Source organism: Vombatus ursinus, unplaced genomic scaffold, assembly GCF_900497805.2.
Source record: "Vombatus ursinus unplaced genomic scaffold, bare-nosed wombat genome assembly UNPS02014818.1, whole genome shotgun sequence".
In the NCBI taxonomy this organism is placed as follows: Eukaryota; Metazoa; Chordata; class Mammalia; order Diprotodontia; family Vombatidae; genus Vombatus; species Vombatus ursinus.
Genome location: NW_020954596.1, coordinates 20,203,888 through 20,218,701, shown reverse-complemented (window position 1 = coordinate 20,218,701; position 14,814 = coordinate 20,203,888). Strand labels below are relative to the sequence as shown.

The 14,814-nt window shown below is 39.2% G+C and overlaps 1 protein-coding gene across 2 annotated transcripts in view; it reads left to right on the top strand.

The window, feature by feature from the left end:
- HS3ST1 (heparan sulfate-glucosamine 3-sulfotransferase 1) overlaps nt 1-13,048 on the top strand; it is a 44,805-nt gene extending 31,757 nt beyond the window's left edge. For both annotated transcript variants that reach the window (XM_027836425.1, XM_027836426.1), the window contains exon 2: nt 11,246-13,048. In XM_027836425.1, the coding sequence (XP_027692226.1) occupies nt 11,368-12,315 (948 nt within the window). In that variant the 5' untranslated portion in view covers nt 11,246-11,367 and the 3' untranslated portion in view covers nt 12,316-13,048. The remainder of the gene's footprint in view (nt 1-11,245) is intronic.
- Nucleotides 13,049-14,814: the final 1,766 nt, after the last annotated feature.

Genomic DNA, 14,814 nt, shown 5'->3' with positions numbered 1-14,814 from the left:
GTGATAGACAAAGTCTCAGTATTTTGAGTTGGGTGAGGACCTCAGTGAAGAGCAGTGTCTGCTTGCATGCTTCTCCCTAGGATCAGCTCACTCATTTGCACTAGCTCTTGCTTTTTTTTTTTTTTTTTTAGGCAATTGAGGTTAAATGACTTGCCCAGGGTCACACAGCTAGTGTCAAGTGTTTGGTCTGAGGCCGGATTTGAATTCAAGACCTCCTGACTTCAGGGCTGGTGCTTTATCTACTGTGCCACCTAGCTGCCCCTGCACTAGCTCTTGCTATCCCCACCATCACCTTTTCCCAGGTTGTCTCCATCTCTCAGCATATTTCCATAGCTGTCCAGCTCCTGAACCTGTAAGTTTTATGTGGGCACTGATTTAATCATTTATGGAAATTACTACTGGTTCCTATCATTCAGGATCCAACTCCCCTGAGGGCCTCTATTTCTTTTCCTGGTATGCACATGCCTTGGGTACAGAATTGTGTAACAGAAGATTGTCAGTGTTGTGGAGGCAGAGAATCAGGGTAGCCTCAGGAAGGAGGTAGCATGTCAGTTGCGTTTTGAGAGAAGGGCAAAAATTCAAGGAAAAAAAAATAACTTAAGTCCATTTCAACCATAAGAACAGCATAAACAAAAACACAGAGGACAGAGATTACAGGAAGTTGAGGGGATAAGAGATGTCATTTGAGTGGTGGGGTATAGAGTGAGAGAGGGGAGTAATATGTGATAACTCTGCAAAGATAGTGATGCCACCTATCTGGAGGGCCTTTAACAGTCTTGGACTTCATTTGGAAGTGAATAGGGAGTCTGGGAAGAGTTGTTTTTGTTGTTGTGTTTAGTTAAGAATGCCATAAGGAGGTCTACAAACAAACAAAAAAAAAAGATTATTGTGGCATCAGGTATGAAGGAGGGTAAGACAAAAGTGAGAGCCAAGTCAAGCCAAGGAGCATTTGGTTTGCAGCTACTATGTGCCTGGCTCACAGTAAGGGATACAAAGCAAACCAAAAAATGGTCCCCACCCTCAAGGAGCTCACTGTTTAAAGGGAGAACGTAGACTGACCGAGAGAACTTTCATGTAATCCTTTTAGGATTGAAGAGGAAACAGCTAAATCTACCTTAGTATTTCAGACACTGAATATGATAGAAACTTATTAAAATTGTGTGGCCTGACCTTTGAGGGGGTATATATCCTGAACTGAACTTCTTCCTACCCCTAGCCCAATTACCATAAGTAAATCCAAACAAAACCTAATGTCAACATTTATTGAAGTGTCATATGTAGGCAATTTTGAGAAAATAAATATTTATGCAGCTCTTGAAATATCAATGTCCTTTCCGAGACTGACAGGCACCAGCTGAGGATCTTGTTTCCTGCTTTCTGGGTTTCAGAGATGACCTGGCAAATCTATCCATTTGACACCATTACAAGAGTGATCTTAAGCAGTCATGCAATGATAGAAAGAGAGATGCTTCTGACTCTTCTAAAGATTAGTAGTAGTCGCCTGTATTTGCCCAGAAAGATGACTTAATAGGAAGGGGCAGTTTTATTTTTACCATCTGCTTTCAAGTAGAGTGCATGTCCCAGGAATTTAAAAATAACTTCTACTCTTATGTGTTGTTAGAAGAGAGGCCAAATTTGAATGATGATAACAGGATGAGAAAATGAAGACAGTCATGTGACAATAAAGCAAGGTGGTAGATAGGTGGACCCCCAAAGTGAAGGGTCCACTGACACTTTTACAATGTCAGGAGAATGCAAGAGAAGCCTCCAGCCCCTCTTGTGAACTTATGGGAGGACATGGACATGGAGAAGACACAGGGTGGGGAGGGATGGGTTGGCTACAATTTTCATGATTAGAGAGGCTTCCAAATCCATGAGACCACAGATTCATTTGAGTAGTTGAATATTAGAAAGATGATAGAACATTGCAAAGATGGAGGGGCCCTTGAAGGCCTTTTACTTCAATCCTTATCTCAAGTATGAGCTCCTTCTGAGAGAGATGCTATATGTCAGATTACTGGGCCTTGCCGTCCAGCTTGCCACTGAAACCGGCTATATGGTTGTCATCCCTGTATTATAATGTGAGCTCACTGGGGGAGGAGACTGTGTGTTGGCCTTAGTATCCCCAGTGCTTACTTAGCACAGTGCATGTCACATAACAAGTGCTAAATAAATGCCTGCGGGAAGGGGGAGGGGAAAGGAATAAGCATTTATATAGGCCTATATATTATGTATAAGCCTGCTATGTGCTAGGCACTGTACTAAGTAGTTTTACAAATATTATTTCATTAATCCTCATAACAACTTTGCAAGGTAAGTGTTATTATTATCCCCATTTTAGAGTTCAGGAAACCAAGGCAAACAGAAGTTGAATGACTTGTCTAGGGTCACACGGTAAATTTCTGAGGTTATATTTGAACTCAGGTCTTCCTGACTCCATGCCTAGCATTCTATCCACTGCATCACAAGCTAGCTGGTGTGGACTATATTCTCAGTGCATAGTGTTTTGCATATACTAAATAATATATGCTCTCTCTTCTTTTTTCTTCATTTCTTCCCTTCCTTCCTTTGCCTTTCTTCCTTCCTTTCTTCCTCCCTTCCTTCCTTCCTTCTTTCCTCCCCCTCCTTCCTTCACTTCCTCCCTCCCTCTCTCTCCCTACCTCTCTCTCTCCTTCTCTTCCTTCCATCCTTTCTTCCTTCCATCCTAGCTATGTCCTTTGTTTATGAGGAATTCAAGTCGGGCTCCTGGCCCTGGCCCTCATTTCTAGCTGTCATATGTACTAACAAAACCTAGTAGTTGAAGAACTATAATAATTTTAATAATATTTCAATGGATCCATGATGTTGTCAATGATGCTTGCCCTTTGAAAGTTACAGATCACAACCTGACCATCCCTTCTTATTCTATGTCACTCTTGCTCATAACTTGCCACAGTTCCATCATAAGGGGTTCACCCAGTGTCCTGAAGCCTAGTCTCTATATTTTTAACATTACATGAGAGAGAACCTGACCTTTGTCCAGCACTTTGACATTTACAAAGTCTTTTCCTCACGACAGTCCTGTGAGGACAAGAGTTCTCTGAGTATTCTTATTTTCATTACATTTATGGGGGATCTGAGGGTCAGAGAGGTGAAGTGATTTACTCAGTTCAGTCACCCAGAAAGCAATTGAAGGATCAGTAACCAAATCTGCTTTCCAAATCTGTGTGTGTGTATGTGTATGTGTGTATGTGTGTGTGTGTGTGTGTGTGTGTGTGTGTGTGTTTTCTATTTACACAGAGTAACTTGTGGCTATTGTGAAAGGGGTTGGGGGCCAGGGGAGGAGATTATCGAAGTCAACCTAAAATTGAACTGGGGATCTTATATAAGATAGGGTATCCCAAAAGTCTTAGTTCGGTTTTAAAAAGCTATACAAAATATTTAATATCAACATGTTAATATTATATAAGCTATTTAAAAATTCTTGGTCTTAAGAATTTTAAGCTATTAAAACTTAAAGCCACACTAAGATTTTAGAGACACGCTGTTTAAGCCTCCTATCCCTTATCCTCAACCTTCTCTTCCTGGAAGGCAACGCTCCATACCCAGACCTGAGACACTGTAACATCTAACAATGGTCTGTTTTTCCCCTTAAGAGCATTGCTATGTACTGCAGTGATCTCATACTCTTGGTTTCATTAGATAACACCCTTCATGTTCACTCTAAGCAGTTTAAAGGAGTTATAAATGCAAAGAGATGAAATGTCTGGCCCAGGGTCACACAGGGAACAAGGACTTCCTGTTTGAGAGCCAGAATCCAAACTCACACTTTCAGCCTCTAAGGCTAGAGCTCTCTCTGCCTCATAAGGTACATCAGAATTGTGAAAGTTTAGGAGAGGTAAGAAAGCACTCACAGGTACATCAAATTGACCCTTCTTCCCTGTCACGCTGGTGAAGTATTGCTTTTGTTCCAGCACACATTCTTGTGCAAGGCGGACGCAAAATTGTAGACATAATGACATTTGAAACCCAGCTTCAGACTGTGGATTAGATAATGAAAGAGATACACACAAAAAAGGTCTCTTTGTTCATGGGGGTTATTTCTTGCCTTTCTCTGGTAAAATATTCAGCTGTATTGTAGGTCCTCTGGTTCTTCTTCCCACTCTTCCTTTTCATATGTATTTGGCACCTAATTAACAGCTCCCCAAGGGTGCAGAACCATGTGATAAATGTAAACCAAGTGTGACCCAAGGCATGTAATCTTGTCTTTTGAATTATTGAAACCCAGCTAGAGGCATCCCTGCAGGTCAAAGAAAATCCAGCCCCCTCCTTCTCTCCCCTCTGTTCCCTATGTCTGCCCTTAGAGAGAGAGACAAAATACAATTATGATCACTCATATTTGAACCTATAAATCTAGCTTCCAACTTACATTCACCTTCTCTATCATCTATGCCTTTGGTCTTCAAAAAAAAAATTATCACAGCAAAGATTATAGAGGCACTTATGATAAATAGGAATTGCAGAATAAATGTTCCTAGGTCTTCTCAGGTTCCTTAAAAGTTCATTTCTATATAACCTCACCAAGCTGAACTGGATAAATTCTGGTTTAGAAAGTCAGTTGTTGATGGTCCTCTGGGCTGCTTAGAAGTTTTCTTTTTTTTCTCCTCACCATAAGTGTTGGTCGAACCCTGGACAACCCTCACTTCTGTAGAGAGGAGATCTGTTTATTGCGGATAACTCCTTCAAACTTCAGAAGGCTTGACAACATATTCTCCACAACAGCTGTTGCAAAGCATTTCTTCTCTCCTAAAGCCCCCAACTCCTCCTACTTCCCACTCAATAAACATGAGTAATTATTATAGAATGGTAAGAATGAAGTCGGATTGCAAGAGAGTGAGGGTTGATTGGGTGGTGAGTAAGTGGAGGCAATGAGTACAAATTTCTTCAAATTTGACAGTGAGGGGGAAGAGAGAGACAGCGTGATGGATTGAGAATACAACAAATCCAAAGAAGGTTTTTGTTTTGTCTAGTTTTTTGGTCTCTTCATTTGCCGTTGCTCTTTTTAGGATACAAAAGGCCTGAACATATTTATAAGCTAAGTGTAGGGAGCTAGCAGAGAAGAATTTGTAGATAATTGGGAGGGAAGAATGATACTTGATGGGGCAAGGTCAGGAAGACATGTAATTGAACACATAGGTGAATTTTTTTTCGCCTTGCCAAGGAAGACACTAGCTGAACCTCTGAAACTGCAGGGATGGAGGACAGGGTGGGTTAGGGTGCTGAGAATTTTAAGGTTTGTGAAAACCATAAGGTTTCAGTCTTTTGAGTAAAGAGACAAGAAGGCTAGCAGCGAAGAGTTAGCTAGAAGTGAGAGGAGTCAGGAGTTTTTTAAGAGATCAGGGAAACTTTAGAACAGCTGTTATAGAGGAAGTGCTGCCAAAACTTCTAAAATTTGAACAAGATAGCCACAATAAACAGATCTCTTCCCAATACAAATGAATGATTTTATGAATTGTATTAAAACTCTCATGGAAAAGGGAGGATGGAGATTTCTAAGCAGCGCATGTTGGGTTTGGGGGATGAGAAATGGAATAGATCATTAACCCTGAACACACTGACTTTCTGAACTCAGGTTAATCAAGTTTAGTTGAAGTAAGGATCGTACAGAAACTGGCTTTTAGGTCACTTGCAAAGACCTGTATAACTTTCACGTAACAGTCCGTCTTGTGGTGGTATGAATCCCTCCCAGCTTTGTTGCTATTTCCATTGAAGACCAAAAACATAGAAAGGTTGGAAAGCCAATCTAAGTTGGCAGTTAGGTTTTTAGGTTCAAGCATGAGTGATCACCATAACTATGCTTCATCTCTTCCCATGAGGCTGGGGAGGGTAGGATTGGGAGGAGATTGAGATGCCTCTAGTTGGGTTTTGATAATCCAAAAGAAAAGTTGATTTGTTCATTTGGTTTGCAGAGCACCTTATGTACTTTATTTCATTTGAGTTTCATAACACCTGAGCAAAGTAGATACTATTATTATCTCTCCCTTTAGAAAGAAGGGAACAGAACAGAGGCTGTGAGAAAGATCTGTCTTTTTGTCTTCATCAGGTTTGTAATTGAGAAGTTCTGCCTCTACAGCAAGTTACCCCTCTCTTATCCTTCCACCCAATTCCAGCTCTACTGGAGTCGAGGTAGGAGGGAGGGGTAACAAATCACCACCAGCACCACCACCCCCAATAGTGTGTCTTCTGCCCTAGTGGAAGTTATGGAGGAAGGCAGGCAAGATCTAAAAGAGACAGTCTAATTGGGAATGCACTTATGAGGCCACAAGGGGGTGACCTACTTTCTCCATCCCCCGAGGACATAGGCCTGCCAAGGACTTAGAGGTGTGAATTCTGGTTTTTAGACTCTGGTTTCTTCTCTAAAATGGAAAGGTAGTGCCCCTCTCCCCCCAAAATGTTGAGTCTAAGAACAAAGCCATTGTCCCTCATTTCCTCAAGTAGGTTATCCCTCTAACCCTCAGTGCCTAACCTGAGACTTTGTATTTCATAGACTTATAATGCGTGTCAATTTTTAATTAGAATTTGATTTGGCCAAATGAGGTCTAGTATGGGAACAGAAGAGTTTTAAGTGCCCAAGAAAATTTTGTGGCAATAATTATTATTGTCATCCTAACTGTAATTGATGTTTATGTGAATGTTAATAGATTTCTTAACAACGACCTTGTGAAATGTATATATCAAAACTACAGAAAGGTCAAGCAATGTTCGCATTTAGCACAACTAGGATTCAAACTCAGGCCTCCTGAATACAGGTCCAAGGCTCTTTCCACTAATCCGTATTGATGTTTAAAAAATGCTTCTAGCTCTAAAACCTACGATTCATTCATGTGGCATATTTTTGTTGAGCATTTGTTATGTATAATTCACTCTGCTAGGAACTGAGGATCAAAAGATGAAGGTTACACATTCCCCGCACTAAAGGAGTTTGCATTCTATTGGTGTGATGCAACACGAATACGGATGGGTTAATGAAGAATATATACCAAGTCATTTCTGAGGAGGAGGAAAGTGGCAATTGAGAGAATCATAAAAAAGTGTCAGAACTTCCCCCTCTATCACCGTCAGCAGCCCAGCCTTTGATGGAATTCTTTTCCTTCTCAGTCTATCATGTTACATAAGCATTGTTCCTTATTTATCTGTATTCGCTCTCAGTGCCAGGCATGCTGCTTTGTATATAATAGATGCTCAGCAAATATTTGTTGAAGGAGTGACATAAGTAGCTGGTGATCTTTCTCAGGGGATCAGTGGAGTATTCTGCAAAGGATAAAGTATGTATTTTGGTAAACAATGTTTTTTAATTAACTCTTTTCAATGGATGGGGAGAGGTTAACTACAGACTGTTCAGTTCAGTCATGCAGATGGTATTGAACTGTCTTCTCCCCTGTCTAACAGTAATCTCAGACATAGCTCTCAGCAAAAATATGAAGGTGGTCATACTGACTGCTAATTCTAGGTCATATCAGTACAATGCAAAAATAATAGGTTCATCTGGTCAATCCAGTTGACCTGAGCTTCAAAAAGGAATGGAGTTGGACTGAATGGATCAGTTGTTCTGTTGCCTGAACTCAGTGGTCAATTCATTTAAAATGCCTGCAAACAGAAGGCATAGCCTTATACCTATAACAACAATGTGCCTACACTTTTCTGGGACAATCACCACTCAAGAAAAGAAAGCAACGTGGTTTTACAGAACATGCATCATTTGTCAGACGACAGGTCTTTATTTAGTTTCACTAAATGTGGTCATGATATTTATGCCACAGTTTTATCAATTGTTCTGACCTCACTACAGTATTATTTTTGTTTGTTTTAAATTTTCTAATTAGAGAATTATCCTAGTTCATCTTCAAGATCTCTTAGAGCTCAAAAGGTGTGTGATTCTCAAAAGGCCAACATCTCTTTAATTGCATTACTACTTAATGTACATTCAAAAATCAGCAAACCAAATTTGTATAATAGGATATTAGCCCTGCTGGTTTGATGACAAGACAGGGCCTCCTAGGTTCCATTTTCCGTTTGTGCAGTTTGAAAAATTTTCACTCTAATGAAGCAAATTTCAAATCTACCTTGATTAATAATGATAATAGCTCATATTTGGGTAGTGCTTTACAAAGTGATTTCACATATATTATTGCATTTGATTCACACAATGGCTCTCTCAGGTAGACAGGCATAGGGAAAGGAACTAGAATGGAAAATGGACCTATAATTGAATTAAAATAAAGAACTCCTGGATAAGAAAACTTCTTTACCAACGCAGGTTGATACTTTATAGTCTTAGAGAGCTTCCTAGAGCCCTGAAAGCCAGCTTGTCTCTAAGGCAGGACCTGAACCTAGGTCTTCCTGACAATTCCAGTGGCTGCCCTTTTGAGGGAGGGTATGCAGATATGAAGGAGCCACATTTTGTTCATGAGGAACCAGGCTCAGATAGATAAAATAAATTATTTATAAGAGGCCAGAAATTGAACCTAACATCTTATTAATCCTAGGTGAATTTTTTTAATACCTCCACACACACATACACACACATATACCTTTAAAAGGTATTCTATTCTTTAATTATATCTTTTGCTTTATGTCACCTGGATTCATGAATATACTCTTCCTTGCTCGCTCCCCTACCCATGAAGGTATCCACTGAAACAAAGATTGAAAAACAAAGAAGGAAAGAGGCCCTTCCCTTTTATTAAGTGCCCACTATGATCCAGGCATCATGCAAAGCACTTTACAAATATTCTCATTTGATACCCTGAGAGGTAGGTTGTTATGCTACCCATTTTATGGTAGAGGAAATTAAGGCAAACAGTAATTAAGTGATTTGCTCAGGGTCACACAGATAGTAAATTTCTGAGACTGGATTTGAACTCAAGTTTTCCTGACTCCAGGTCTGGTGCTCTATCCAATGTGATGCCTAGCTGCCAGTTGAACAAACCAACGCATTGACTTCATCTGGCAATATAGTCAGTGTTTCATATTCGTATTCTCTATGACCACAACCACCTGAAATGACAAGATGGTAATATATTTCTCAGCTCTTCTCCAGGATCAAGCTTGGTTATTTTTCATTCTTTCCTTTTACATTGTTGTAGTCTTTATGTATATTTTTTTCATGATTCTGCTTACTTTACTCGGTATCAGTAAATATATTTATGTGTAGGTGTATATATACACATGTTTGTGTAGTATATATACACACAAACACACATGTGTATATATGCATGCGTATACACAGTTTTCTATGCTTTAGAACAGGGCAAACAATATATTCTTTGACTACAAAAATGTAAATAGAAAAACCAAACTGAGCACTACAGATTTATCATAACCAAGCTTGTCCTCAAACAATCGATGAGAAATTGCACTCTCCTACCTTCTCGGCAAAGGTAGGGGTGAAAGGTGTATACTGTTAGGATTGGTAGATATGTTGGTTAGTTCTGCAAAGCTGTTTTCTCCTATTTTTTTCCCTTTGTAAGAAGGTAATTGCTCTCTAGGTAGAAGGGAGGGAAAAAAAGGTGATACACAACCAAATATATCAATAAAATTTAAAAAGTAAACTTTTCAATGCATCTCTGAAGTCTTCACAACATAATACTATTGTATTCTTGTATCACAATTTAGTCATTTTCCAATTGATGGGTAGATACTTTGTTCCAAATTCTTTGCTACCAGAAACATGATCCTTCTTTTTAATTATAAGGAACTAAATATTTCTCTCTGACCCCATAAACACTAAATTTGTTCCCTTGTATCAAAACAGCACTAACGCCTGATATTTATATGTCTTTTCCCTAAAACCTTCTTTGATTGCCTCTTCATAGTAAATATATTTACGTGTAGATGTATATATACACATGTTTGTGTAGCATATATACACACAAACACACATGTGTATATATGCATGTGTATACACATTTCAGTTTCTCAGTCTATACTAGTGGAATATGAACTGTATTGATACAGCAAGCTGGTCATGTTTCAACTGTGAATCCAATGATGGATGAACTGTGTGTGTTTTACCTGGGGGATGCCCCAGGTAGTTTCAGGAAGATGCATCACTTCAGGCCACCAGGTTATTAATTATTTTGACCATAGCTACTCACAGAGATTTTTAAGGTATTTAGGGGGTAAGGATCTGCATTGGTAGAGGGCTTATCCACACTTGGATATTTTGCACCTTTGTTTTTCACATTTTCCCTTGGGTGAGTGTGCAGAGAATTAGCTGGATGAAAATCTCAGATCTCTAATTCATCTTGCCTTTGTCAGATTTGGAATACTACATGAAAAGTTCTCTCCTTTTTAAAAACAATATTTTATTTTCCCCAATTACATGTAAAAACAATTTTTAACATCTGTTTTAAAGTCTTGAGTTCCAAATTTTAATGCTCCCTCCCTCCCCTCCCTGCTCCCTGAGATGGTAACAATCTGATAGAGGTTACATATGTGCAATCATTTGTGCAAGAAGACTCAAGAAAGAAAGATAGAAAAAGAGAGAGAGAGAGAGAACTAGTATGCTTCACTCTGTTTTCAGACGGCATCAATTCTTTCTCTGGATGGCATTTTTCATCATGAGTCCTTTGTAATTGTCTTCCACCTCTACTCTTAAATAATAAGATTACATTTGTACAAATATTCGAGGGAAACAGTCACTAATAAAAATGTTTACTAATGAAGATCATTGACAAACAATAAACACATAAGGAATGAATAATTAATAGTGTGTGACATTCATACTTAATTGCATTGAATATTACTGATGGTGTTAGCATTCCCTTGTACAGATATTGTTGCCAAAAATGATCTATGATATGAGTACCAACCCTGAATAGCACAATTACTGATATTATACGCAGCTTCTGTCAGCTACCAATGCCTGCGTCTGGTCATCTATAAATAAGACTCAACAGATATTGAAGTTCATTCTGGGTCCTCTCAAGAACATTACAACCATTGTTTTATTAAATATATAACCAATATAGTGTTCGACAATGCTAAAACTGGAAGGACTCGAAGGACGTTGAATGTCAGAGCTGGAAACACCCTTCAACATAGATAATCAAATCCAACTCCCTCATTTTACAGATTAAAAAAAAAAAAGTGAGGCCAGGAGAAGGGAAATGACTTGCCCCAAAGTTAGTTATTTTGGCAAAGATATTAAGACTTCACTTGTGTTTCACAGGCTAATCTCTGTCTTAAACATTTTCTTTTCCAGTAATATCACTGCTTGCCACATATATGTGACGTGAACAAGGAGTTGCTGTGTGAAGGCATTTCTATGCAGCGGTTGCTTCATGACCCCTCATCCAGTTGAGTGAAGCTAGAGCAGTGTCCACCATGATAGTATTTGTTCTGGGAGCAGTGCTGCTAATCCTCCAACCACAGCTAGTGCCTTCTCATCCTGCCACCAGCCCTAAAGCAGAAGTCCCTTCTGAAGCTGGGCAGAAAGAGCTCTTAAGGAAAGGCTCTCTCAAGAGTGACTTCCAAGATGGTGCTCCTTTGAATGGATCTAGCCAGAGGCTCCCACAAACCATCATCATTGGTGTGAGGAAAGGTGGTACCCGGGCCCTGCTAGAGATGCTTAGTCTGCACCCAGGGATAGCTGCTGCTGAAAGTGAAGTCCATTTTTTCGACTGGGAAGATCATTATGGAAATGGCCTTGAGTGGTACCTCAGCCAAATGCCCTACTCTTTCCCTCATCAGCTCACTGTGGAAAAAACCCCTGCATACTTCACATCATCCAAAGTGCCTGAGAGAGTTTATAATATGAACCCATCCATCAGACTGCTCCTTATCCTGAGAGACCCCAGTGAGCGAGTTCTGTCTGACTATACGCAAGTGTTTTATAACCATGTGCAAAAACACAAACCCTACCCATCCATTGAAGAGTTTCTCATCAAAGATGGTGAGCTCAATGTGGAATATAAGGCAATAAACCGCAGCCTCTATTATTTTCACATGCAAAACTGGCTCCAGTATTTTCCGCTAGATCACATTCACATAGTGGATGGGGATCAACTCATTAGAGACCCTTTCCCAGAAATAGAAAAAGTAGAGAGGTTCTTGAAGCTGTCTCCACAAATCAATGCTTCGAACTTCTATTTTAATAAAACAAAAGGCTTTTACTGCCTAAGGGACAGCGGCAGGGACCGGTGTTTACATGAGTCAAAAGGAAGAGCACATCCTCAAGTAGACCCCAAATTACTTAATAAACTTCATGAATATTTTCATGAGCCAAATAAGAAATTCTTTGAGCTTGTTGGCAGAACATTTGACTGGCACTAGACTACCGAGCAAGGCTCTGAACCCTTCTACTCTAAGTTCTGGTGTATGTCTAGGAAAGACAAATAATAATGATAATGATAATAATAATAATAACAAAGGGCATTGAAGCTATAATTTATTTGTAAAATCCATAAATTACTTATGTACAGTATTAGATTCACAATTGCCATATATACTAGTTATATTTTTCTACTTGTTAAATTGAAAGCATTTTGTATTGTTTTTCATGGTTGTTAACATGGTGTATGATGTCTCTATATGAAGGAACTAAAATAATTCACTGCATAAGATTGGCTAGAGACTGTGTTGTCCTTCTCAGTATAAAATCCATTTGCCCCCAATACCTGAGGCAACCAGCAGTTTGAGACTGCAGTATCCAGATCCCTTTATTACTTTCCAATGGAAAATTGCTTGTCCATTATGTTTCTCAATCTGTTTTTTTTTTCCCTGCAGTTCTTTTAATTTTTAATGCCTCACTGTGGTCATCAGATTTCTTTGACTTGCCTCATAAAATAATGTATCTTGCCTGACATGCCTTATTATTCACAGAAGTAGCACTTTTTCCCAGACTGAAATGAAATTTGGCAAAAATCTGAGTGTGGGTCTCAACCCTTTGTAAACTTTGTATGGATTACAGAACATCTCATAAAAGCTGAATACTTTAGGCCTGCAGTTCTTAACCTTTTCAGGTCAATGGACCCTTTTGGCAGGTTTCTGAAGCCTATGGACTCTTTCTCAGAATAATGTTTTTAAAATACATAAAATAAAATACATAGGATGTCAAAGGAAGCCAATTACATTGAAATGTAGTTTTATATATTTACACATATATGTGTCTATGTATATACATATACATATACATATACATACACACACATATAAACCCTGGGTTAAGAACCCTGTTCCAAGCAGTTTGTCCCTGTCCAAACATACCATCCAACTGATTTCTGCACCTCAAAAATTGGAGAAGTCAGCATCAGCAGTGGGAGAGAATGGGGTCCCAGCTTTCAGGATAGTTTTTAACTTATATTGGATGCCCATACAGTCTCATTTAAAGAAAGCCCCAATTTAAGCCTTGGTACAGTGGAGAGAGCTTTGGCTGTAGAGTCAACAGACATGGGTTTGAATCTCAGCTCTGGCAAGCCATATGTGATCCTAGGACACTAAAATCAGACAATATTAAGTCAATGAGCCATCACTGAACTTGGGTATTTGCAGCAAAGAAAAAAGAAAGTGCTTCTACCCTCATGACCATCTCTCTGAACCTCAGTTGGCTTGTCTTTAAAATGAGGCTAAATTAGGTGATTTTTAAGGACCCTTCTGCATATAATTCTTAGGATTCTGAGGAAGGTTTCATCTTTTGGAGGCTAGATTACGCCCATCCAAATCATTCCTTTGTTCCTTAGGAAAAAGAAATAATATAGAAAAGCAAACTGTGAATTTGGTTTACTAAAGAATAACGTCATATAGTCTATACTGCAGTGTTGTGTAAGAAATATGGGTTTGGGAGACTGAAGACCAATGTACTGGTCTTGATTCTACTAATAACTAGCTGTATGACCTCTGGCAATCCACTTTACCTCTTTGCCCCCTCAATTACTTCATTTATATAAGGATGGACTAATATTGATCATCTCTCAACCCCCTTCCAAATTTAAAAATTCTATGACATGCAATGATTTAGCCAGTTCAACCTCCCAATATCTAACAAACTAAACTTGTTTCCTAGTCCTGAAAGCTAGATTATACCTCTGACTTTTAGGGTGCAAACAATATATCAGGGTCCATTTTTGTTTCTGAAAGTAGGGGCTCCTGGTAGTGGATCATTATCCTTAACCTATTCTCTGGATTCATATGAAGTTAAAAGCTAATCAAATGTTAACCAGTTTGGAGTCTCTCATAAGAATTGTGAGATGGGTGAATCACCACTATACACTTCAGCAGATCAGTTTGGAAGCTGGCCTGACCTCACAGTGTCCCCAGGAGCTGTGCAAGGGTGGAGTGAAAAACTCTATCTTAAGGGAACACCCTTCTGAAGACCTGCCCTGTCCCTGGGGTGATGGAAGGAATTTATCCTCATCCTGCATTGCAAAGGAAAACAAGACAAAGCAAACAAATAAAAACAGTGGATTAGGAGTGACAAAACTGGTAGTTCTAGTTCCAGCTCCTCTGCTCTGCTGCCATTTTACTATGTGACCTTGTTAAATCATTCTACTTCTCTCTGTAAAATGAGGGGGTGAGGGAGGGGTGGACTAGATAATTTTAAAGTCCCTTAAAGTCCTAAATCCCTTAATTCTAAATATTAAGGCCCCTTCAACTCTAATCTCTTATGTTCGAAGGTTCCTTCCAGTGCTAACATTTGGTATCTGTAGACAGATACAAGAGGCTTGTAGAAGACTTATTCTTAGCCCCCCAAGGACCATCCAATTAATTTGAGGCACTAAAAAGCATGTATTAACCATAAAATAGAGTTGAATGAAATGACCACTGTTCCCTTGA